The following is a 25,838-nucleotide window of genomic DNA, read 5'->3' on the forward strand; positions in this document are numbered from 1 at the left end:
TTAGGGCATTAGGACCGTACTTTTGGGGGATGCGAGGGGGACTTGCTGTGTGTTTCCAGCCCTCCCTCCCCTGCGGTCCCCTTCCCCCAGCCAGCCTCCCCCGTCAGGCACAGAAATAGTCCCAGCTGTGAGATGAAGGTTCCAGAGTTTAAAATTGCAACGTGGTACTATTTATATTCCAGCCGGAAAGATGGTTTTTTGCGCAGTCGTTTATTTTGTTGGGGTAGTGGTGGCTCAGGCTGCCGGCGGCGGGCCCCTGCACTATACACACTTCTCTCCGGGGACAAGTGGGTGGTGAGGGTGGCCTCCAGGTGAGGGGGCAGGTACCAGGCCTGCCTAGAGACATCTGGGAACACCTCCCTGGAGCAGAAGGATTTGGCCTGGTGGGCCAGAGAAAGTGGTTCATGTTCCAGAAGGACTTTCTTCCTAGATGCCCGGTAATTAGGGGGGAAAAAAAAAAAAAAGTACAGGTATTTGGTGAGTCATGAAAATAGCACATGCTTGAGGGGGAAGAAGTGTTCAATCTAATTTTTATCCAAGGGATTAGAGAAGGCAGACCCTTCACATTCTGTTTTGCTTGGCCCCTGGATCGTTAAAAAAAAATTTTTTTTTGAATTTGTGCCGCTATTTAAAAATTGGGACATTTCCCGTAAAGTTCGAATTTCTGGCTCCTCGTGAACATGGAAGGTTCTGGCAACCCTGGGCCTGCGTTTCTGGTGGCTTCTGGTGGCTGGCTGCTCTAGAACCGGGCAGGTACTTTTCCTATCACCGAAGCCCCACAGGCCTGCTTTGTTCATTGATTGCCTGGCCCTGATAACTTTTGAGTTTTGGACCCTTTGCTTAACATAAAACACTCAAGCCTCCCTTGTCAGACCAGTGGCGGGTTCCTTCTCCTGGGGTTCACTGAGCACTGTTGCGGGGTTTCCAGGTCAACTACAGGACCCCCAGTCAAATCAGAATTTCAGATAAACAACAAATACTTTTTTAGTGTAAGTGTATCTCCTAACTGTTGGCCAGCTGGTACCTATCATCCCAGGCCTTTCTCTGTTGAAGCGGGCGCATTTCTTGGTGTCATTTCAAGGATGGTTTTATATCTACATCTTCTGTGGTTTGCTTTTTTCTCTCCGTGGTGTTTCTCAGGAGGCTTTTGCAGCGTTGATAAGATCAGGCTTTGAGGCTAGGGACTCAAACCTACCAGAGAATCTGGGCCTTTGTTAGCTGTGTGACCTTGAGCAGGTTACCTTACCTCTCTGAGCCTCAGTTCTCTCATCTGAACAAGGGGGTGATAAGAGTGGCTTTGTTATCTCCTGTTAGTATTTATTTCTCGCATCTCGTCGGAGCTGCAGAGGGTGCATGGTCCAGCATGGTCTTGACCGGAGAGGTTAAACAGGGGTGTCCGCGGGCGGCAAGACTGCCACCAGCGTATCGCTATTTCCAACGCAGCTTCAAGAGGTTTTGAAAAGGGAAAGTAGGTCTGGAGGGAACTGGGAGGATAATCCTAAGATTTAGTTTGCTTAAAAAAAAAAAAAAAATGAAGGGCGTTTGTCTCCCTGGAAACCACTTGCTAATCTCCAGGATATTGGCTCTTTTCAGGCGAAGGAGGTGGAGGAGACCATCGAGGGCTTGCTCCTCAGGCTGGAGGAGTTCTGCAGCCTGACTGACATGGTGAGTGTCTGCCTGGGAGGCGGGGATTGAGGCCCAGGCCCGACCTCAGGCCCTTCCTGGGGTCCCCTGGGGAAGCCATCTTGGCGGTGGTGGCTCGGCCCGCGGGAGGCGAGGGGCAGCGCCCGCGGGAGGGGGCGGGGCGGGGAAGCCACGCCCCCCGGCCCGTCTCCCCGCCCCCCCCCCAGGCTCCCTGAGGCGGCCATCTTGATAACGCCCCCCACCCCCCTGGCTTTAATTCCACGGAGGAGCCAGGAGTGGGCCACCAGGTGGCGCTCTCGGGCGCCGATGCGGGGAGCCTTGCGGCGGGGATGCTCAGACTATATTTAACTTGCCTCGCCCTGCGCACAGCTCGCCAGGCAAACATGGAGACAGCCCGGAAATGGCTTCAGGCCTGGGAGGCCTACGAGGAGCCTCTTGGCGGGGCCCTAGCCTGTGGCGGGGTTGGGCCTCAGGTGCCTCCCTGCATCCTCTTCCTCTCTCAGCGTTTGCCTCCTGCCCTGTTTGGTTGGCTGGGGAGGACCAGGGAAGATGATGCCCTAGGCTGAGTAGACCAGGTCTCCAGTCCAGATGCTGTGGAACTCTCCCTGGGTCTCCAGGAGTGTGGCCACACAGGTGTGGGCCCGGGGGAGCAATGAGCGAATTTTCTGGACGTTCCCAGTCTTATTAAAGCAGCCAGCGTTTGGGGCTTCTGCCTGGAGGCCCGAAGGGTAAGAGTTCCATGCTGGGACCAGGCCTACCTCTCCTTGCAGCACAGGAAACCCAGCTGGGTCCGGCCACGTGCCAAGTGCCTGGAGTAGAGTTTGTGAGAGCCCCAGGGGGTAACGTTTATTGAGCATCTACTTTGTACCAGACCCAGTAGAAAGGGGGCTTCCTTGTGTCTTCTCCTCTCACCTCAAAGCAATCGGCTCCAGTGGGTACAGGTTTACCTCCATCCATTTGGCAGATCTCGGAGTGCCTACCTCTGCCCACCCCTGGGGACACCCCAGTGAACAAGACAGATGTTGCGACAAGGACCCATGTGTGTTTTTCTCTTGAGAGCCAATTTTTGAGTTTAGGTGTGGGTCCAGGTCGGAGCTGGGTAACGAGACGGACTTGGAACCATCTGACTAGTCCTTTCTTGGTCACCACGCATTGGGCACCTTCTTTGACCAGTCCCTTGGTGAGCCTGAGGGTGCAAAGCAGCAGGCCTGTGTCCAGCCCCCAGTCTGTGGGGGGGAACCCAATCTGTGTGCCAGCCGCTGTTGTCCAGGGTCAGAGCGCGGTCCCAGAGGTGTGTTCCAGGTGCAAAGGGAGGCTGCGGAGGTTTTGAAAAGGGAAAGAGGTTCTAGGAGTCTTCTACTTCTAAGACTGAGTTTGCTTAAAAAAAAAAAAAAAAAAAGGCAAGAAAGAAAGAAAATGAAGAGCAGAGGTGTTAAATTCTGCCTGGGAAATCAGGAAGGCTTTGCAGAACAGGTGGTGATTAATTCGGGGTTTGAAGCAAAAACAGGAAGAATTCAACTGCTGGGGAAAGCAGGCGTCCAGGCAGAGGGACGGGCCTGTGGGGGTGGCGTGCTGGGCACAGGGACCGTGAGGGCCCAAGCAGGAGGCAGATGAGGAAGGCAGCGTGGTGATGCTCCCATCCTTCCTCCTGCGAAAGGAGACCCTCCATCCACCCAAGATGAGAGCTTTGGGCAGGACTCCACTCGGAGAGACAGAGAGGGGCCCAGGCCTTCCTTGCCTTAAAAACTTCAAGGCTTCCCCTGGCGGGAAGTCTGTGCTTGTGGGGCAGCATGGGGAAGGTCCTCCCCACACTGGAAGCCTGGAGAGGCAGTTATGCAGAGATTTTAATATCGAGGCCACAAGATGACCCAATCCTGCCTACAGACATGTTGGGTGTTTCTGGAAAAAAAAAAGAAAGAAAGGATTGAGCTGCTGACATTTATAGAATGTCATGCAAAGAAATCTGGATTTCTAGCTTCTCTTGGAAAAGCAAAGACCTGTACCGCATCACCACCCCACCCCACGAGCCCCTTGGGTGCTGGTTGTCACCCGGCCAGCATCAGCCAGAGCTGCACACAGTGGCCGCCCCCTGTGGAGAGCACACATGCTCTTCAGCTTGTCCCTGTCCCCCCACTGCTCCCCACGGGAACTTCCCCGGCCACCTGCCTGGTACATCCGTTACGTGCTGGTGTGTTTTATGGTAGAGCACATGTCTCTGTACTTTGGGCCTTACTGAAAGCAGGCGAGTGGCGACCAGACCAGGAGAGTCCCCCCGTTTTTTTTTTTTTTTTAGGGCTGCACCCGCGGTATATGGAGGTTCCCAGGCTAGGGATCCCATCAGAGCTACCGCTGCCGGCCTACACCACAGCCACAGCAATGCCAGATCCGAGCCACATCTGCGACCTATACAATAGCTCACCGCAACACTGGATCCTTAACCCCCTGAATGAGGCCAGGGTTCAAACCCTCAACCTCATGGTTCTTAGTTGGATTCATTTCTACTGCATCACAACAGGAACTCCCTGCGTATTTTAAGAGATGGAAGGAGTTCCTGTTGTTGCGGCTCAGTGGGTGACTAGTATCCATGAGGATGCAGGTTTGATCCTGGTCTCGCTCAGTGGGTTAAGGAGCCAGTGTTGCCGTGAGCTGTGGTGTAGGTCGCAGATGCGGCTCAGATCCCGTGTTGCTATGGCTGTGGCGTAGGCCGGCGGCTGCAGCTTTGATTCAACCCCTAGCCTGGGAACATCCACGTGCCGTGAGTACAGCACTAAAAAGCAAAAAAAAAAAAAAAAAAAAAAAAAAGAAAGAAAGAAAAAGAAAAGTTCCCTGGTGGCCCAGTGGGTTAAAGATCTGGTGTTGTCACCGCAGTGGCTCGGGTCACTGCTGAGGAGTTCAGTCCCTGACCAGAGTGGGGAAAGAAGAAATGGGTGGAAGAGATGCTGCCCGGGGAGCCCTGGAAGTGAGGACGTGTCAGTGTATTTGTACGCACGTGAGCATGTCTGCACGGATGATAAAATGCACCAAGTACCTGCCGTCATGGCCCCTGCAAGCACTTAGCATTTGCAGCTCCTCCTGTGAGGCTCTGTGCTAGTGTTTAGCTTACCTGCTGTGTCTGTGCCCAGTGTCCAGCTCTTGGCCCTGACTTGGGACCTCCTTTTCTCTTTTGATCCACGCTTAGGGATGAGCAGGGACCTCTGGTAGGCAGGTGATGTCACACCATGGACCACTGTCCCCAGGACCCAGCTTTGGCCTTTGATCAAGTTAGAGGTCCCAGAAAGGTCTGGCTCCTTGGTGCACAGTCCAGAGAGAAATGCTTCGTTTCCAATAAGATGAGTCTATTAGAAGTGAAAGTCCAGGAGTTCCCGTCATGGCGCAGTGGTTAACAAATCTAAGAACCGTGAGGATGTGGGTTTGATCCCTGGCCTCGCTCAGTGGGTTAAGGATCCACCGTTGCCATGAGCTGTGGGGTAGGTCACAGATGTGGCTCAGATCCCACATTTCTGTGGCTCTGGTGTAGGCCAGTGGCTACAGCTCCGATTAAACCCCTAGCCTGGGAACCTCCGTATGCCGAGGGAGCAGCCCTAGAAAAGGCAAAAAAACAAACAAACAAACAAAAAAAGAAAAGAAAGAAAGAAAAAAATGAAAGTCCAGCCTCTGGTCTGAAGTAGTAAGTCCTCTGCCAGACCCGGGTGACTCAGGTGACCGACACTCACCCCCATGTGCTCACACCTGTCCTGACCTGACGTGTAGTTCTACACGCCATCACTTCAAGCCCTGACTCTTCCCAGTGGGGGACCTCAGTTGGGCACAGCACGTCCCCTCTCTGTTAAATGGAGATAATGGTTCTGATTACCTATTACAGTATCCTTCTACCCCGAAAGTTAGCAAAACGACCACCAATTTATTATGTGGGCCAGGACAGGGCACAGAGGGCACGGCTCGTCTGAGCCGGGTGGCACCTGCTGGAGTGGGGATGTCCGCGGTGTCTCCTCCTCTTACTCGTCTGATGTCCGGGCTGGGGGGGCCGGACAGCTGAGGACCGGTTGGCGTACCCCTCCTCCACGCAGTGGCCAGCGTGGGCTCCCTGACGGCCTGGCGGTCGGGCCCCCAGCGCAAGCAGTCCTGCAGATGGGAAATCCAAGCCTTTGGAGGCTCGGCTCTGGCGGTTGACACAGTGGCACTTCTGCTGTAGTTTATTGGTCAGAGCAGCCACATAGCCCACCCAGACCCCAGGGGAGGGGACACAGACCCCACCTCTTCGTGGAAAGAACGTATAGAATTCGTGGCCCTCTTTCCCCTGCTGCCGATGGTACCCGTCTCCAAAGAGTTACGTCATGGGGTAGACGAGGAGCTGGGACTGGGTCCTTTACGCCCACTGGCGTGGCCAAAATGAAAAAGACGGACCGTAGCACGCGTGGAGGAGGATGAGGGGCAGCTGGGAGTCTCCTTCGTGGGCTGTTGGAAATGCAGAAAGGGACAGCCGCGGTGGGAATCACGGCGGTTTCTTGTGAAGTCAGACATCCACTTACCCTCCAGCCCAGCGGGTCTCATCCTGGGTAATTACCCTTGAGAAATGAAAACAAACATCCACAGAGACTTGCACGCAAATGTTCCTAGCAGCTCGGTTCTTGCTGCCCCCGACCGGAAACAGCCCCAGCGTCCATCAGCGGTAGAAACGGGCAGATAAACTGTTGTTGATTCCTATGCTGGAATGCGCGGCGGTGACCTGCCACACACAACAACATGTGTGGTTCTCGCAAACATGCTGTTGAGGAAGAGAATACTTCCTGTGTGGCGCTCCATAAAAATGAAGTTCAAGAATAGACAGAACCGGGAGTTCCCTGGTGGCCTCGCAGTTAAGGATTTGATGGTGTCACTGCGTAACTCAAGTTGGATCTCTGGCCGGGGAACTTCCACTTGCTTTGGGCATGGGAAAAAAAGTCCACACCAGTCCATGGTCAGAGTTCCTGTCGTGGCTCAGTGCTTAACAAACCCAACAAGTATCCATGGGGACCCGCGTTCGATCCCTGGCATGGCTCAGTGGGTTAAGTATACGGCGTTGCCGTGAGCTGTGGGGTAGGTTACAGATGTGGCTCAGATGCTGCGTGGCTGTGGCTGTGGCTGTGGTGTAGGCAGGCAGCTACAGCTCCAGTGCAACCCTAGCCCGGGAACCTCCATGTGCCACTGGGGCAGCCCTAAAAAGCAAGAAAAAAAAGAATCCGTGGTGAGGAAAGTCGGAGAGAGGTTCGCTTGGGAGGGTGGTCGTGAGTGAGAGGAGGCCTGAGGGAGCTAATGGGGTGAGGGGGGCCAGTCCGTGCACTGGTCTAGGTCGTGGTTCCAGAGATGGAAACGCAGGTACCGATTCATCGAGCTGTCCGCTGAGGCCTGGCCTCTTCACAGGGTATCACTTACACTCAAAACTAATTGCTTGGCGTGCAGTGTGCTGTGTATTAAGTGACCCATAAACAGTAGCTCCCGGGGTCGTCCTCATCGGTATCAGAGGGTCCGACACTGCTGAGGCCATCCAGAGAAACTGAATTTGTGAGGCCTTCCCACTCCGTGCCCTCCGGGGTTGGGCGGCTTGTCCAGCCCTCAGAATCCTCCGTGGCCTCGGGCCCACCTTCTGGCTGGGAGCGGGCTCCTCCATCGCTCACTTAAATGGAGAAAATTTCCTGTTGGCCTTGGCCCAGCAGTTGCATTTGGCGTTGGTGTGTGCTCTGGGTCAAGTGCATTTGGCTCTCCTTCCTCGGGGCCCTGCATCATCCTGGCAGCCGTCTTTGCTCTGCGATAACCCCCTACATCCGCTGCCCAGACTTCTGGCTCCGGAGATCGGCTCTGGAGATCAGCTCCGGGGGCCGGAGAGAGCAGGCCGGGGAAGGGTCTGCCAGGCTCTCAGGCCGGTGAACCTGGCTGGAGGTTCGTCTGGCAGAGGCTCAAAAAGCATTGCTTCTTCACAGATGTCTTTGTTCTCAGTGGTGGATCGAAGGACAAACTCAGATGCCTGGGGTGTGAGGATGTGACATGGGGGGTGTGAGGAAAGAAACGTGTCCCTTGGCTTTACTCCCCTGTAAGATGCACGGGCACGGGTGGCCATGGCCGCCCTGTTGGGGAGGCTCTACGGGGTGGCAGGGACCATTGTCACCCTGCTCCAGCTGATCGCTGCCACGTGGAACATGGGCTCCATGCAGCCAGCTCTTCTGATTTTTCACAAGAAGTCAGAAATCTGGGTTTCTAAGGGAAATATCCTTAGTTTTAGATCTCGGCACCCAGCTTGGTTGTACTTTTGGCTTTTTAGACATGATGCAGGCTGGCTCCAGGTGGGCCCCATAGAACAGGTCTGCAGGCCTCTGAGCTTAGGGGGCGGCCTCAGACCCCCCTGGATTAGAATCCTCCATCCCCCACTTTTGTAGTTTTGCGACCTCAGCCAGCTCAGGTAGTTGTTCTCTGTTTTGTTCCCTATAAAATGAGGTCAAAGAGGAGTTGCCATTGTGCCTCAGCAGGTTAAGAACCTGACTAGTATCCGTGAGGATGCGGGTTCAACCCCTGGCCTCACTCCATGGGTTAAGGATCTGGCGTTGCCGTGAGCTGTGGTGTCGGTCACAGATGTGGCTCGGATCCCGCGTGGCTGTGGCTGTGGCTGTGGCGGGCAGCTGCAGCTCCGACTCAACCGCTGCCTGGGAACTTCCATACGCTGCAGGTACGGCCCTAAGAGCAAAAACACAGAAGAAATTAACAGAAAAAAAGATCTATGTTTGGTCTGCTGTGCTCTGACCTTGACAGGAGTTTCTGTTCTTCACTGCGTTGCCGAGATTTCTCCTCGTTTCGCCTTGTTGAAGGTGGACTTCTCACTAGCGGGGCTTGGGGGAAACGAGGGCAGCTCCTGAGCTCTTTACCCAGCTAAAAGTGCAGGTGCTTGCAGGAGCCAGGCTGGATATGGATGGGAGTGAAGGGGGCTGGGCGAGGCGCTAGGGAGGGTGGCAACTGTGGACACTAGAGCACTGGTGCCCCTTGGTCCTAGTGGCAGGGAGCAGCCACCCCCCTGCCCAGCCTGCCGTTCCTGGGGAGACGTGGGTCCCCAGTGGCCAACGCTGCTGACTTCAAAGAGAAGTTCTAAATCCACACTTAATGACTGGGATGTTTTTTTTAATCACTTGGATATTTTAAAACTGTATTAATGTATTTTATTTTGGAATACAGTTTTTTTGGTTGTTTTTTTTGTTTTGGTTTTTTTTTTTTGGCTTTTCAGGGCCGCACCTATGGAAGTTTCCAGGCTAGGGCTTGAATCGGAGCTCTAGCTGTCAGCCTATGCTATAGCCATGCAACGCGGGATCCAAGCGTGCCTGCGACCTACATACACCACAGCTCACGGCAACACCGGCTCCTTAACCCTCTAAGCGAGGCTAGGGATCAAACCTACATCCTCATGGATTCTAGTCACCCACTGAGCTGCAACAACAGGAACTCCTGCTCGTTGGGTTCATAACCTGGTGGGCCACAGTAGGAACTCATGGCATAGTTGTAGATTTACAAAAAACCCGCAGAGTGCAGAAGTCTCTCCCATGTGGCCTCATCCAGTTTCCCCCACTGTCCACATCACCGCGGGACCTTTGTCAAAACCCAGGAACCAACACCGCAGGTGTGCGGGACTCCCGTTTCCCCTGCTTCCCACCAGGGGCCTCTCTCTGTTCCAGGAGCCCGTCCGAGACATCGCACTGCCTTGCACTGGGGTGTCTCCGTAGGCACCGCCAGTCTGTGGCACTTTCATTCTTTCTTGACTTTTCATGACTTTGGCAGTTTGAGGGTATGTGTCTGGCCTTTTGTAGACAGTCCCTTGATTTGGGCTTGTCTGATGCTTTCCTTGTGGTTAGGCGGAGTTTCTGGAGACGCTTCCTGGAGGCGGAGGTGCCTTCTCATCACGTGACATCAGGGAGGGGCACAGGACGCCCGCAGGGCCTCACTCCATGGGAACATCACCCTTTCCTCCTTTCCCTCGCCGGCTCAATCCCCTGTTCCCATCACACTTGTGCTCATTTACTTTATACTTGTGGTTAAACACAAAGTTGCATTATTCTTGGAGTTCCCGTCTGGCGCAGTGGTTAACGAATCCCACTAGGAACCATGAGGTTCTGGGTCCGATCCCTGTCCTTGCTCAGTGGGTTAAGGATCTGGTGTTGCCGCAAGCTGTGGTGTATATTGCAGATGCGGCTCGGATCCCACGTTGCTGTGGCTCTGGTGTAGGCTGGTGGCTACAGCTCCAATTCGACCCCTAGCCTGGGAACCTCCATGTGCCTCGGTGTGGCCCTAGAAAAGACCAAAAAAAAAAAACAGAAAAAACCAAAAAGTTTCATTATTCTCTTGTTCATATTGTCCTTATCTGGGCCATTTGGCTTTTGGGTTCCTTCGATGTACCCCATTTTTTTTTTTTAACACTTTTTTACTTTCTGGAGCTACAGGTGCTCCAGGCTTTTTGTATTATCCCTGCCCCAGCCCTAGAATCAGCCATTTCTCCCCGGAGCCCCACGTGAAGTTTTGAGGTTGGAAATTAATTCAGATTTAAAAACTAGGAGTTCCCATTGTGGATTAAGAACCCAATATAGTGTCTGTGAGGATGTGGGTTTGATCCCTGGCCTTGCTCAGTGTTAAGGATCTGGCGTTGCTGCGAGCTGCAGCGAAGTTTGCAGGTGTGGTTCGGATCCATGTTGCTGTGGCTGTGACGTAGGCTGGCCGCTGCAGCTCTGATTCAGTCCCTAGCCTGGAAACTTCCATATGCCACAAGCTCAGCCCTAAAAAAAAAAGAAAAGAAAATTTAAAAAATGAAAACCAAAATACTTTGTGGGCCCCATGAGGCCCGTACGTGGGCCACATGCAGACACGGGTGATCTTGTGTAATCCCCAAAGCATTCTTCTGGGAGAAGCACTAGTCGGATTCCCATTTTAGAGATGAGAAAGTTGAGGCACAGAGAGATCAGGACAGAGTCTGAAGCCAGGCAGCCTGTCACCAGATGCAACACTCTCAGGGCTGCTCTGTGGGGTCAGGGCATGGGAAAGGGAGGTGTCTTAGGACAGTGGGTTTGGAGTCAGGTCCCCAACAAGAGGCAGTACCCTCACTGGATGAGGGGAACCAGGAGGGAAGGACTTGGTTTTATTTTTATTTCTATTTTGCTTTTTAGGGCCACACCCGCAGCATATGGAAGTTCCCAGGCAAGGGGTCGAATCCAAGCTACAGCTGCCAGCCTGCACCACAGCCACAGTGACAGGGGATCCGAGCCTTGTCTGCAACCTACACCACAGCTCACAGCAACACCAGCTCCTTGACCCACTGAGTGAGGGCAGGGATTGAACCCGCATCCCCATGGATACTAGTCAAATTCGTTTCTGCTGTGCTGCGGTGGGAACTCCAAGAGCTTGGTTTTAGATGTGCAGGCCGTGGGGTGGCTTCTGCGAAATCCAGGGCAAGGAGAGAAATGTCATGCTGAACAGCGATGGGAGCAGAGTGGCAGGAGCAGCACACACCTCCGACACTTAGGCAGAAGGACGAGGGAAAATGGATACAGCTTTCAAAACCATTTTTCAAATCAAAGTTTTGTGCTGCCTTGTCACTTTGTATTAGTTACCTATTGCTGTGTAACAAATTGCCCCCCAAACTTAGTGACTTAAACGGTGATCTTTATTACATGCTAGAGTCTGCAGGTCAGGAATCTGGTTCAGCCCAGCCGGGCCATGTGGCTCAGGGTCCCTCACAGGCGGCCATCGAGGTGTTGGCCAGGACCGTTGTCATCGCAGGGCTCGCCTGGGGCAGGATGACATCTAGGCAGAGCCAGTGCTTCTGGGCAGGATCCAGTTCCTTGTGGTCCCTGGACTGAGAGCCTCAGTTCCTAACTGGCTGTTGGCTGGAGGCTGCCCTCGGTTTCTGGCCACGTGGGCCTCTCCGTCTTGCCTCATCACAGCTGCTGGGAGGGGGCAGGTGAGACAAAGAGGGGGTCGGGGAAGGCAAGCATGAGCCAGGCGGCAGGGCCATGTCTCATTTCGGCGGATGCCTCTTCTTTCGAATTGAGTCTCGAGGTCCAGCCCATGGTTCCGGGCAGGGATCCTATCAGGAGGTGGGGCTCATCGAGGACCATGTCAGACGATGCCGGCACACGCCTTGCCCCGCAGCCCGCTCACCTCTCCGTCCTCAGCGCATCCCAAGGAAGCGAGGACCATCGTGGTTGCCTCCCTGTCTGGAGAAGCGGAGGAGGGCTCGGAGGGGACAGGGACTTGCCCGCCTGCGCTCAGGGTGGAGCCAAAGTCAAACTCAGGTCTGAGTCCTAGTGTGTCCCCCGGTGTGTCTCTGATGGTCCCCGGACCCCCGCTCTGGCGTGGCTTTGGAGCTTGGCTGAAAACAGATTCCCGGCCGACCCCACACAAACTAGACCAGACTTGGAAGGGCCCGGGCATCAGCATTTTGACAGGCTACCCCCCCAGGGGATCCAGATGCTCGCTAGAACCTGGGAGCAGTGTGTGCTGCCTCTCTGCCTGATCAGGACATGGTAACATGGAAGTGGAATCTCTCATTATCACACACACTCACACACACACACACACACACATACACTCACTCACACACACTTAGGCTTGGTTCTTTCGGCTCTAAGGAAGATGGAGTTGTGAGTGCCCCATTTCAGTTATCAGGGGAAAGATGAGGCTTCACAAAGTTCACAGTCATTTTCGGGGTCCTTCCAAGTGCAAAAAAATTTTAAATGAAATGAGGGAGTTCCCGTCATGGTTCAAGGGTAAAGAACCTGACTAGGATCCATGAGGACTCGGGTTCGATCCCTGGCTTCGCTCAGTGGGTTAAGGATCCAGTGTTGCCGTGAGCTGTGGTGGAGTGCAAACATGGCTTGGCTCTGGCGCTGCTGTGGCTGTGGTGCAGGCTGGCAGCTGTAGCTCCGGTTCGACCCTTAGCCTGGGAACCTCCATATGCTGCGGGTGTGGCCCTAAAAAGACACATTTAAAAAATGAAATGAGATGCATGATGGGCAGGAAGTACTTATCAGCACAGTGGCTGTATGTAGGAAGGACCGAGATAATGAGATTTGTGGTTTTCATTAACATTATTAGGCTAATGATTATTATTAAAGCTTTTCTTTAATATGACTAGTTCCGGTGTAACAGAAACTCAATTTACCTTGACCTCAGTTTAGAGAAGAGACTTGACTTTCCACTCACTCCAGATCAGTGATGTACAAAATAAAGGAACTTCGTTTGGAGCACGTGTTTGGGGTGTTTGGAGGGAACAATTAATTTGCAATTCAGTAAATAATACCTGGGTGGGTCTCGGTCCTGAGAGGCGGTGGGGTTGGTCCCCCCGGGATTCTGGATCATTCCTGGGCCTGGCCCTGGGCAGGATGCATCTTGGGGTCTCAGCCATCGGTGAGGTCTCTGCGGAGCCTGGCCAACCCCGGGGCGGGGCAGGTGGGAGCTTGTGCGGCCGGGGCAGAGGGCCTGACGAGTTGTCCCGTTCCCTGCAGATCAGGAGTGACACCTCACAGATCCTGGAAGAAAACATCCCACTCCTTAAGGCCAAGGTGATGGACATGCGTGGCATCTACGCCAAAGTGGACCAGCTGGAGGTAAGTCCAGGAGAGGGAACCTGCTTCCTGAGCTCCGTGAGCCTGTCCTGGCTGTTGATCCTGTCTTCCTTGGCCATGTCAGGCCACAGACCCAGCGCAGGGGTTGGTGGTGAGCATAGGGCCCACCGTCACATGATACTCTAGAAACGTGACGGATCAGGGGAGTTCCCATTGTGGCTCAGTGGGTTAAGAACTCAGCTGGTGTCTGTGAGGACACAGGTTCAATCCCTGGCCTCGCTCCGTGGGTTAAGGATCTGGTGTGGCCGTGAGCTGTGGTGTAGGTCGCAGCCGTGGCTTGAATTCCCGAGTTGCTGTTGCTGTGGTGTAGACCAGCAGCTGTAGCTCGGATTCGACCCCTAGCCTGGGAATTTCCAGGTGCGGCTGTAAAAAGAAAAAGTGTGTACATGGGACACATAAGAATTTATATAAAGTATCCCATTTAAAAATTGGGGTACTCTATATAAAAATCAGAAGCATTGGGAACGCTGGGCCCACGTTTCTGTAAATATTTTGAGGTTTAAATGCATAAAAGTGCACACACATCACACTTGTACAATTCAGTGGATTTTTCCATACATAAACCCCCACGTGACGATGACACAGGCTGAGAAAGAGGGTGTTTCCTGTCCCTAGGCTGTGTTCCGGTAGGGCTGGCGGCCGCTGCCCCTCAGATGAGGCATGTGCTCTGCATGTCACTACCATCCCCGCCACGGCTTGTCACCCCACGGCTGACCTGTTTGACCTGCCGTTTCCCTGCGTGGGTCCCGGGCGAAGGTGTGTTAATATCTCATTTCTTCTTGGCCACACTGCGCAGCTGGTCCCCTTTCTGTCCCATCTCCCAGCGGAGAGGCACGCCACCTCCCAGGGGTCCAGCCAGCTCATTCCGTGAAGCTGAGACTTCCACTCACATCCTCCAGCGCCCAAGTGCTTCATCAGATCAGGGCCCTCGGCTTGGGGTCTCTGGTCCTTGCTCAGCGAGGGACCAGGAAGCCGGGAGGAGGGTACCATCCAGTAGGGGTCCCCTGGTTGGAGGGGACCCTCGCCCCTCCGAGCTGCGGAGGAGGGGAGCGTGGCTGTCAGCCCTGGACGTAGCAGGGAATTAGGGAATTACCATTCTTGTCAGCAGAGAAGGAGGCAGGAATATAATTAAAACTTTGCCCTTGGAAGAGCTGATTCATTTGAAATTTATTCTGCACGTTTGAAAGAGGAAAGGAAGTGGGGATTTGTAGGCCTGGGGCTTTGCCTCGCGTGGGCTGGCCCAAGGCTCAAGCCCAGTTTGTTTGCCCTTCGTATTCAGTCGGCTAACATTGGCCGAGGGCCTACTGTGCGCCACGGTGGGGCTGTCACGGTGTGAAGGGCAGGCAGAGCCCATGGCCCTATTCCAGCCGAGAGAGGCCCGCAGCCAGGCGTTACCATAGTAGTTTCCCGCAGTTGCTCTTATAAATCACCACAAATGTAGTGTCTTCTAAAAAAAAATTTTTTTTAAAGTTGTATCCCTTATTTTATTTTCATTTATTTATTTATTTATTTTTGGCAGCCTATGGACGTTCCCAGGCCAGGAATTGAACCCACGCCGCAGCAGCAACCTGAGCCACTGTAGTGACACCACCGGATCCTTAACCCACGGTGCCCCAGGAGAAATCCTATAGTGTTTTAAAATGACTTGAATTTGGGGAGTTCCCGTCATGGCTCAGCAGAAATGAATCCAACTAGTAACCACGAGGGTGTGGGTTCAATCCCTGGCCTCGCTCAGTGGGTTGAGGATCTGGAGTTGCCCTGAGCTGTGATGTGGGCCAGCGGCTACAGCTCCGATTCAACTGCTAGCCTGGGAACCTCCATGTGCTACAGGTGTGGCCCTAAAAACCAAAAAAAAAAGAAAGAAAATGACACGAATTTATTCACCTCATGGCTGTTGAGACCAGAAGTCCAGATGGAGTCAGCAGGAGCCACAGGGCTGGTTCCTTCCATAGGCTCTGCTCTGGGGGCAGAATTCACCTCCTGGCCTTTTCTGGTGTCTGGGGGCCGTCTGCCCCTCTCAGCTCCTGGCCTCTTTCCCCATCGTCCAGGCCCTGTCCTACTGTGACCCTCCTGCACCCATCTCCTCGGGCCCCATGTGACTCCCCTGGGCCCACCTGGACAATCCAGGACCGTCTCCCAGCTCAGGATCCTTGGTCACGTCTTCCAAGTCCCTTCGGCCGTGGGAGGGGATCTGTCCACAGGTTCTGGAATGAAGATGGGGACATTTGGGAGAGCATAATTCTGCTGACCACACGCGCCAAGGGCGACTCAGAGGGAGGCGAGTGCCCTAGAGGGAAGTAGGGACCCAGGGACCAAGGAGTGGCACCCGCAGGCCCCTGGAGGGGGTGGGGGCGGGCACAGCTCGGGCAGAGACTCAGCGGTGGGAGGGGTCTTGGCTCTGGGGCAGCAGGGAGGTGGGGACAGGGGAGGGGGCCTGGGGTGGCCAGATTATCGCGGTGAGGGGGGTGATGACCTGAGTGGGGCTGGAGACGTCGGGCAGCAGGAGTCCCACGGTCGGGGCCTCTCGCTGCAAGGTCGGGACTTGGCCTCTTTCCTGAGGAACGGGAAGCCGCTGGAGAGACAGGACAGCCCCAGGAGCGTAAGCCCTAGTGCAGGACGTCCAGCCTTGGGGCTGTTGACCCTCTGGGTCTGAACGTCTGTGTGTTGGGGCCCGTCCTGGGCACCTCAGGGGGTGTAGCAGCCTCCACCCCTCCCCCCATGAGATGCCAGTGGCACCCTCCCCTCCCCCCACTGTGATACCCAGCATCACCGCTGGCTGGGAGCCTTGACTCTAGACCTACCTCCCGGGCTCAGGTCCTGAAGTTCCCTCTTCCTAGTGTGTGACCTCGAGCAGATTCTGAGCCTCAGTTTCCTAACAGACATGAGATTCTTTCTTTTTTCTTTTCTTTCTTTTTTTTTTTTTTTTTAATCTTTCTAGGGCCGCACCCGCAGCATTTGGAGGTTCCCAGGCTGGGGGTCTAATTGGAGCTGTAGCTACTGGTCTGCACCACAGCCACAGCAATGCCAGATCCTTAACCCACTGAGCAAGGCCAGGGATTGAACCCACAACCTCATGGTTCCTAGTTGGATTGGTTTCTGCTGTGCCACTATAGGAACTCCCAGACATGAGGTTCTTAAACCCAGATCTGACCAATATTCAACAAACATTTCAGATACTCTCTATGGACTCCCCTGAGATGGGTGCTGAGAACGAAGCTGGGGCAGGACTCTTAGTCCCCTTCTTGATAAGATAGGTGGGCTGTGGGAGCAGCCGCAAAGCCACGGGGGACCTGACCAGACCTATAACAGAGATAACTCCCCACCGGCAGGACCTTCACACCAAGGCCCGAAAGACAGGAGGAGTCAGTCTGGGTGGGAACAGCTTGTGCAAAAGTCCGGGGGCCAGAAAGAGCGAGGCCTCTGGGGCAGTTGTGGGTGGGTTAGAGCTCAGGGTCAGGCCTGAGGCTGGAGGTGGGTGTGGGCTGACCGTGTAGGGGCCACTGGTGAGGTTTGAAGCCTGTTTGGAGAATGACAGAGCTGACCAGAGGGAGGCAGTCGCTATGCTTTTCCCTCCCGAGGAAGTCCGAGGTGATTATTTTTGAAGGTGTACCGTTGAGAAGCTAGGTAGATTACCAGGATGGTGTAGTCATCACCACTCTAATTCCAGAATATCTCATCACCCCCAAAAGAAAGTCCATTCCTCTTAGCAACCTTTCCCCACCCCAGCCCCTGGCAGCCACTAATCTCTCTGTCTCTGTGGGTTTGCCTCTTCTGGACATTTCATATTGATGGAATCATAGAATGTGTGGCCAGTAGTGTCTGGCTTGCTTTACTTTGCATAATGCTTTCAAGGTTCATGCAGGCTGAGGCATGGACTTCATTCCTTTTTATGGCTGAATAGTATTCCCTTGTAGAGGTGGCTCTTCCACACACTGTTTGTCCACTCATCAGGTGATGGATCCTGGGGTTGTTTCCACTTTTGGCTTATTGTGAATAATGTTGCTATGAACATTCATGCCCAGGTTTTTGTGTGAATATACGTTTTTGTTTCTCTCGGGTACATACCTAGGACTAGAATTGCTGGATCATGTGATAACTCTTTATGAACTACCCAAACTGTTTTCCAAAGTGTTGACAGCATTTTACTCTCCAACCAGCAATTACTGTGAGTTGCTTTTTTTTTTTTTTTCAGGCCCGCACCCATGGCAAGTGGAAGTTCCCAGGATAGGGGTCAAATCGGAGCTACAGCTGACGGCCTCCACCACAGCCACAGCAACGTGGGATCCGAGCCGCGTCTGTGACCTACACCACAGCTCACGGCAACGCTGGATCCTTAACCCACTGAGCGAGGCCAGGGATCAAACCCGCGTCCTCATGGATACTAGTCAGTTTCACTACCACTGAGCCACCATGGGAATTCCATTTACTATAAATTTTAGAGGGAGATTTCAAACTCAGATGCCAGCAGGATCCAGTACTGTACTGGGCAGCCAGGTATTAGAAGCCCGACCCCAGGTTATCTGCCCTTTCACTCCCTCAGAACAGCTAGAGCTGAGAAGTAGCCGTCCCCCTCAGTGGGGTGTGAATCCTTAGGCTGGCACAGTCCCCACTTGCCCCTGGAGTCTCCCCGACAATGAGCCCAAGTGGAATTTCCTCTTAACCCCCTGGGCTGCTGCTTCCCTTGGAGTAGAGAGAGTTTTCTCTGGAACTGGGTCTCTATTAAAAGGTAGAAAAACTAAGTTAGTCCAAGACGGGCCTGGATTTCAGGACAAATAGAATAAATATTTCCCGGGAAGCTGTGTGTGATATTAGAACAAGAAAACTTAGGACCTGGAGTTCCAGTGTGGCTCAGTGGGTTAAGAAACTGACTAGTCTCTGTGAGGATGCGGGTTTGATCCCTGGTTTCGCTCAGTGGGTTAAGGATCTGGCGTTGCCGTGAGCTGTGGTGTAGGTCGCAGACACAGCTAGGATCCTGCGCTGCTGGGGCTGTGGTGGAGGTCGGCAGCTGTAGCTCTGACTTGATCCTTAGCTGGGAACTTCCATAGGCCACAGGTATGGCCCTAAAAAAAGAGAGAAAGAGAAGAAAAACCAACTTAGGACCTGTCAGAACCTAATATACTGAGGCAGATGGATTCCGGAGTCAGACCTCCTGGGCCTCAAATCTGCCCCCTGGGTAACTCATTTACCCTCTCAATGTCGCTTTTCTCCTGTGCAGATGGCGGGGGTACTCTGTCATTTTGGGGGTATTTGTTCACCAGCACCTGGTGTCTTACAGGTGTTCAGTGAGGACAAACGATTATTATGGTGGTGGCCGTTGCTCACAGGCTGAGGGGCAGAATTTGGGTTGCAGGCCTGTCACCTGGCCCGGCCAGCTAGGGGCCCCAGGGTCTAAAGTGGCAGAGACTTCCAGGGAGCCCAAGTTGTGTGACCCACTGAGGTGGGGGTGAGGTGCTTGGGAAGCACAGGGTGACCTCTCAGCTAGAGAAAAACTAACATTTATTGAGCACCTGCTAGGAGCCAGGGACTGAGTGCTTTAGGGTTTTTGTTTGTTTGTTTTGTTTTTTGTCTTTTTAGGGCCACACCCATGGCATATGGAGGTTCCCAGTGGTCCAATCAGAGCTGCAGCCGCCGGCCTGCACCGCAGCCACAGCAACGTGGGATCCGTGCCGCATCTGCAACCTACACCACAGCTCACGGCAACACTGGATCCTTCACCCACTGAGCGAGGCCAGGGATCAAACCCGCGTCCTCACGGACACTAGTCAGAGCCATTTCCGCTGCGCCACAACGGGAACTCCGAGTGCTTTAGTTGAAAGAACTTGCTTCAGCCTCACAGCAGCCTCAGGAGGAAGGTCCCGTTACTAGTCCTCTTTTATAGAGAAAGCGGTGGAGGCCCAGAGAGGTGGGGTGATTTGCCCCGGGGCACACAGCCAGGACGTGGTGGAGCTGGGATTGCAAAAGGCTGTGCCCCTGATCCCTCCTCAGTGCCTGGCACTGTCACCCTTTCTGGACTGGGCTCTGCTCTGAAGCTGGGGACCTTTGCCAGAAGGAGACAAATATATTATTTAAAACGGTGACTTTCCCTTCTCTCTCTTTCCTCCCTCCTCCCTCTCCCTTCCCTCCTCCCTGCCTCCCTCCCCTTTCTTCTGATAATAAAAGTAGTTCATGTCCATGGTAGAGAAAATTCTGTAGAAGTCACCTATACTCCCCAGGGTGGACCACGAGCCGCCGCCTCCTCTGCCCCCTCTCCACCCCCCAACGCCCCCGCTCTGCGTGGATGGGTGTCGTGTCTTCCCAAATCAGCTTTCCCGGCCAGGTTTGGCCTCCCCTGGCCGCGGCCTGGCCGGACTGCCCTCTCGGCAGGCAGGCAGGCAGGCAGGCAGGCAGGCAGGCAGGCAGGCAGGCAGGCAGGCAGGCATTTGGAGGCGGTTCAGAGCTCGGGAGCATTCCTCAGCGCGCTCACACTCCTCGCCGGCTCTGAGCCCAGGGAGCGTAAAATTGGAATCGGCTGGGGGCAGGGACCGCAGGACTCTCACGTTTTACAACCAGATGTGCTGGCCGAGCAAGGCCAGGGGAAGCTTCCTGGCCTGTGGCTCCTTGTCATCTCCCCTCCCCCAACACGGGCACGTCTGATGTGGCTTATTCCGAGCCTTTCAGCTCTGCCCCTGCCAGACCCACAGGGCGGCAGCAGCACTGCAACGGCACCGTGCTGGGTTCACCCGGTGTCTTTTTGCTAAGGATGCATGCATTCATTCATACAGACATGCACGCGTTGCTGCGTGCGTGCCTTCAGTCATGCATGTACGCGTGCATTCACACCTGCCCTTTCCAGCTGACCAGGCCCTGGTCTTGGCCTTGCGAACGGCACTGACTCAGCGCCTGCTCTTTCGGAACTCACGTTCTGGAAGGATGTGGACCGGGAACAAGCAGACCAGAAGGTCAGAGGAGAGGAGGGCTAGGAAGATGAGGAAGCTGGGGATGCTAGTCAGATTCGTTTCCGCTGAGCCACGACGCGAACCCCCAGCCTTGTCTTTTCTTTTGAGGTTGGAGGTTCTGCACTAGAGACCCGGAGCTGGATGATCCCCCGTGGGCCAGGACCCAGCATTCCAGTTCACCCACTCAGCCCACTTCACCCACTTGTCACCTGCCTGCCCTTTGGCACCTTCTGAGTTTGAGACTCCCCAATACCCATCCACTGTAAAAGTGCATGATTTCCAAAAGATCATTTTTCATAAAGACGTCTGTGCCACTGGAGTCCCCTCTTTGCCACTTCCTGTGTGACTTTTGGCATGTGGTCCAACCTCTCTGAGCATCAGTTTCCTTCCTCCATAAAATAGAAGCTGAATAGCGGGCTGCTAGGGGAAGAAGGTGCCAGGCCAGGCCACCAAGGAGAGGTGTCACTGTTATCATCACGGATTCCGAAGGTCCCCCTCCACCCCCCAACCAGCCAGGCAGGCGCTTCCGGAATTCTCCCCCAGTTCCCCCGTGGAGGGAGGCTGGAGGCATTGACTTCAGGGCCAGGGCTGAAGAGGGGAGCACAGCCAGGAGCCCACCCAGTGTGCACACGTGTGGCGTCACCGGCTTTCCCTTCTCTCGCCAGGCCTTTGTCAAGATGGTTGGGCACCACGTCTCCTTCCTGGAAGCCCACGTGCTTCAGGCCGAGCGGGACCACGGGGCCCTCTCACAGGCCCTGCGGAAGTGGCTGGGCTCCTCGGGGCTCCCCGCCTTCAGGAACGTGAGTATCCCCCACCTCCCTGCCCCCTCCAAGACCCTGGAGCGGGGAGGGGGCTCAGGAAGTGGGAGTTCAAAGGGCACGGCTGCCTTCTGCAGACAGGAAGCAGCATCTGGCTGGGTGGGGGGCTGGCCAGGGGGCTGGGGCGTCACAGGCCCTCCCTCGTGCGCCTCCGCTGGCCCTGAGTTGCTGCAGGCTTCTGTGCTGTGGCTGCTCACTTCGCCACCCCCCATTTCTTGAGTGCCTGCTATTTGCCGAGCCCCTGTGGTCCCCCTGGGGCCCCGCCCGCCTGTCCTTCCACACCCAAGAATGAGCTCAGCGTGTCTCCCAGGATTCAGGCAGGGTCCCCCTTCCCAAGGCACCAGTCAGCCTGCAGCCGACCAGAAGGGCAGGGATGGTGGGAGGGCCCCAGCCAGCAGCTTGCCCAGGCCTCTCCCTCCCACCTCGCTGCCTTCCTGGGGTCCTCCCTGCTTCCCCATGAGAAAGGAAGGATCAAGTTCCCATCCTGGCGAGGATGTGGGATGGATCCCTGGCCTTGCTCAGTGGGTTAAGGATCCAGCGTTGCTGTGAGCTGTGATGCAGGTCACAGATGTGGCTCAGATCTGGTGTTACTGTGGCTGTGGTGTAGGCCTGTGGCTATAGCTCTGATTCGACCCCTAACCTGGGAACGTCCATATGCCGCGGGTGCAGCCCTGAAAAGATCAAAAAAGAAAAGAAAAGAAAAAGAAAGGAAGGCTCATTGTGTCCCTTTTACTGATGGAAAAGCTGAGGCCAGACTGATCCTGCAGTGGGGACCTTCTGTGTTTAAGATGCCTCTGTCTTTGCAGCTTACGTCTGCTGATCCCGAGTCCAGGGGATTCTGGGCAGTGTCTGGAGATATTTTGATTGTCACGATTGGACGAAGCGGGTGGAAACCAGGGATGCAGTTAATCACCCTGCAGTGTACATGGCAGTCCCCCCCACCAGAGAATCATCCAGCCCTAAAGGCCAGCAGTGCTGAGTTTGAGAAACGCCGTCCTAAGCTGGATTTGATCGTTGTAGCAGCTCATGTCAGATCTGTTCTGAGTGCTTTCTGTGCTCTTGTTTATAGCATCTAATCCTCAGCAGTCTTTGGAGGAAGTTACTTTTTATCATCACCGCATTTTACAGGAGACCGAGGCTCAGAGAGGTGAAAGGGCTTGCCCGAGGCCACACAGTGACAAGTGACAAGGCCAGATTTGAGCCCTGATTGACCTGTCTCCCCGGACTTGCCCAGCCAGCTGCTCTGTCCTGCCCCCAGCGGGTCTCTGGCTGCTCCTTGGGCTCTGCCTGCGGGTCCCCTTCTGCTCTGTTTTCTCTGTCCCTCCTGCCTGCCCCCCGCCTGCCTCATGTCTCCACTTAGTGTTATCACAGCGGCTCGTTTATTGAGGGTTTTCAGCGTTCCAGGCGCTGCGGAGGCGTTTTGCGTATTGACTCGGTCACCTTTCCCAGCCATCCTTGCCCTCGGTGGGAGCGCCGTCCCCCCTTGGCAGATGGGGAAACGGAAGGAGCTGCAGTCTTGCCCCTTTGGCCTGGCATGAACTCGTTCTATTTGGCTCAGGATGCCTGACTGGGTGTCACTCTCTTGTCCCTGATGGGTCCCCACTGCTCCATCTTTTCCTACACCTGCCCGAGGCACATGCTGCTTACCTGCCTGCCTCCAGTCAGTGACTTGCCCAAGGCCAGTAACAGCTAGACCGTGGTCTCTCAGCTCTCATGGCCTCTGAACTCCTATTGATCCTTTAGAGCTGGAGATAACACCACCTCCTCTGAGAAGCCCTCTAGGATTGTCCCCTCTCACGACAGATGCAATCTCCTGCCTTCCAACAACAGTGAAGTCAGGAGCTGCCTCTTTGGTCCTTCTCTCCCCCATGGTACAGTGACTGTTCGGGGTGATCAGGAGCCCCCTAGTCACACAGTGCTCTGCCCGCCGACGGCTGAGAAGCACCACGGGGAAGGAAGGACAGAGGACCTTGGCTGCCTGTGGTCCGTGGCACGTATCCTAACAGCAGAGGCCGCTGGTTCCTTGGTCTCTGCATTTTACAGTCTTTTCCTATAATCTGCACAATTGTCCCCTTGTGGTTGGCACTAGTGTCCTCACTTAGTGGCAGAGACCACAGCTCCGAGGAGGAGCGTCACGCATTCAAGGTCAGTGCCGGGGTAGGAACTCGGGGCCGTGAGGTGGGGTTCCCCCGCCCACTGCTGCCGCAGGATCCCACCAGGGTGTGGCCGGGCGTGCCGGGACCTGCACCCGTTCATCTCTACCAGACTGGGGGGGCCCCCAGGCCTACCTGTGGTGACTTGTTCCAGGAAATGCGTTCCAGCCGGGGGTGGTGAGTCATTCAGCAACCCCGGCATGTTGATCTTGGCTATGGGAGGGCTTTGTCTGGGGCAGGCGATGCAAGTGAGTGTGTGCACACGCGTGTGCAAATCCCTGGGTTTCCAGGGTTACACCTGCACTCAGGGTGCAAGCTGGAAGGGCCCTTCTAGAATAATGGTCGTCACGGTGTGTGTTGGGGCACAGCAGGCCCCTCACATCCCCCACTGTGCTCTAGTCACTGCCCCTGTTTTACAGATGAGGCAACTGAAGCCCCAAAGGCTCGCATGCTTGCCCACCCAGGAAAGGGCGGGGCTGGGATCTGAACCTGTGAGCCTTGGGCCCGGTGTCTGTACTTTGCACGCCTTGGCCCTGCTGGGTCTCTCTGGGCCCGGTTCTGACCACTGGAGCTGCGGTGCGGGGAGGGCTTCTGGCAGAGCCCCCGCGTGGTTCTCCTTGTCTTCCGCCTGGACTTCCCGCCTAGCCAGGACCCCACGCTGTCCCCGGCCAGATTCCCCAGTGCCCACTCGAGGGGGACGCTCCACTGACTGCTGCTGTCACGCTCACTGTCCACACCAGGCACCCCTCGCAGGGAGAGGCCCTTGGCACAAGCCCAAATTCCACCTTCTCGTCCCCATCTCCCCTCCTCCGTCTCCTGGAGCTGGTATGGGGCAGGGGCTCCTGGGTCCTGTCCCCTCAGAGGAGGTAGGCTGCTGGCTGCTGCCCCCAGGCTCTCCCAGAGTCAGGGGATCTGCGGGGGCGCCCCCATGGGGAGGGAGCCGGTCTGCCCTCACCCAGGGAGCTGGGGGTGGGGGGGGCTTCTGCAGGGAGGTTTCCCACCCCCTGCTCCTCCTCCAGCTGAACAGGAGTCCCTGGGGAGGGACAGGGACAGGGGAAAAAACTGATCCGTGTTTTTCTAATACTGCCAGCCCCACCTGCCCCCCTGGCCTTCTTCGCCCTCGCTCCTCTTCCATCCTTGCAGATGCAGTGCAGAGGCTCAGCGTTGGGCGGGGGTGGAGCTGGGATCTCCCAGCACATCAGGAGTGGGGCTGGTGTCCCCCCACCCCACCCAGCACCGTACACCCAGGCCCACCCCTGCCCATGTGACTTGGTGCCAGCTGAGGCCGGGGCCGGCCTGGGTGCCAGCTGAGTGGACCTCCTTGTAATGAGCCAGCGCCGGAGGCCAGGCCTTTTGCCTCTGACTTGAGCAGCCAGAGAAGCACATGGTCAGTGCCCAGACGGAGGTGAGGGCTGGCCTGGTGCCCTGGGCCTTGTGTGCCCAGACATAAAACTGTGCCCGCGTCCATGCTTCAGCTTGAATCCTGGCGTACATCTTTTCGTGGCACCAAGGTCCATGTTCACACACTCTTCCACAGTGAAGGTTCCAGTTATACTTTTATGTTGATTCCTAGAATGTTCCACGATTTTCACTCAGAATTGTACCTCTCTTTGCTGTGACTTTTTTTAGCTGGGTGACCGTCGCTTAGCTTCAGGAGGCCTCCGATAGCTTAATGGTCAGCAGACATGCACTTGATCAAGAAAGGCTTTGATTGCTAGAAAACTGGTTTCGATTTGATGCGAGAGGGTGAGGGCCTCTTCCACTAAAGCTGTGGGAAGAAAAAGAAAAATACTCCAGAACTCTCAGAGGGAGAGTGCCAAGCATGGGCGGGTCTGGAAAATCGTCTTGGCCTGTAAATAACGGTTTGGGGACATCCTGCTGGGGCTCAGGGGGTTCAGACCCTGACACAGTGTCTGTGAGGATGCAGGTTCGATCCCTGGCCTCACTCAGTGGGTTAAGGATCTGGTGCTGCTGCGAGCTGCAGTGTAGGTTACAAAGGTGACTCGGATCCAGCGTTGCTGTGGTGCAGGCCGGCAGCTGCAATTGGACCCCTAGCCGGGGAACTTGCATATGCCACAGGAGCGGCCCTAAAAAGGAAAAAGGAAAAGAAGCAGGTACATAATGGTTCACGTCGGTCTCCCTAGTCCGTCAGCCGTGAGCAGGTATTGTGGTCACGGTGACAAAGACCCAGCCCTGAAGTACCAGGCACTGTTCTCAACCCTCAACACCCCATGGGGGAGGTGCTATTTTTATCCCCGTTTTACAGGTGAGGGGGCTGAGAAACAGAGAGGTTTAGTAACTTACTCAGGGCCACACAGCTGGGCATCAGGATATGAACCCACCTTCTTTTTTTCGGTTTTTAGAGCTACCCTCGCGGCATATGGAGGTTTCCAGGCTCGGGGTTGAATCAGAGCTGTAGCCACTGGCTTAACGCCGCAGCCACGGCAACATCAGATCCGAGCCGCGTCTATGACCTACACTACAGCTCACGGCAATGCCGGATCCTTAACCCACTAAGTGAGGCCAGGGATCAAACCTGCGACCTCATGGATGCTAGTCAGATTCATTTCCACTGAACCACACTGAGCCGCCGTCTTGTTCACGAGGTATTGTTTTGATTTATTTTCTGATGGATACCAGGGCGGTGCTTTCCAAAGA

The 25,838-nt window shown here is 55.1% G+C and overlaps 1 protein-coding gene across 2 annotated transcripts in view; it reads left to right on the forward strand.

The window, feature by feature from the left end:
- BCAS4 (breast carcinoma amplified sequence 4) overlaps positions 1 to 25,838 on the forward strand; it is a 64,901-nt gene that overhangs the window by 16,786 nt on the left and 22,277 nt on the right. Inside the window, exons 2-5 of one of the 2 annotated variants that reach the window (XM_021077205.1) lie at positions 1,594 to 1,665; positions 13,155 to 13,256; positions 20,875 to 21,009; positions 21,834 to 22,683. In XM_021077205.1, the coding sequence (XP_020932864.1) occupies positions 1,594 to 1,665; positions 13,155 to 13,256; positions 20,875 to 21,009; positions 21,834 to 22,103 (579 nt within the window). In that variant the 3' untranslated portion in view covers positions 22,104 to 22,683. Of the gene's footprint in view, positions 1 to 1,593; positions 1,666 to 13,154; positions 13,257 to 20,874; positions 21,010 to 21,833; positions 22,684 to 25,838 lie in introns of those variants that run through there. The other variant, NM_001123082.1, reaches the window with a different exon arrangement.

Source organism: Sus scrofa, chromosome 17, assembly GCF_000003025.6.
Source record: "Sus scrofa isolate TJ Tabasco breed Duroc chromosome 17, Sscrofa11.1, whole genome shotgun sequence".
In the NCBI taxonomy this organism is placed as follows: domain Eukaryota; kingdom Metazoa; phylum Chordata; class Mammalia; order Artiodactyla; family Suidae; genus Sus; species Sus scrofa.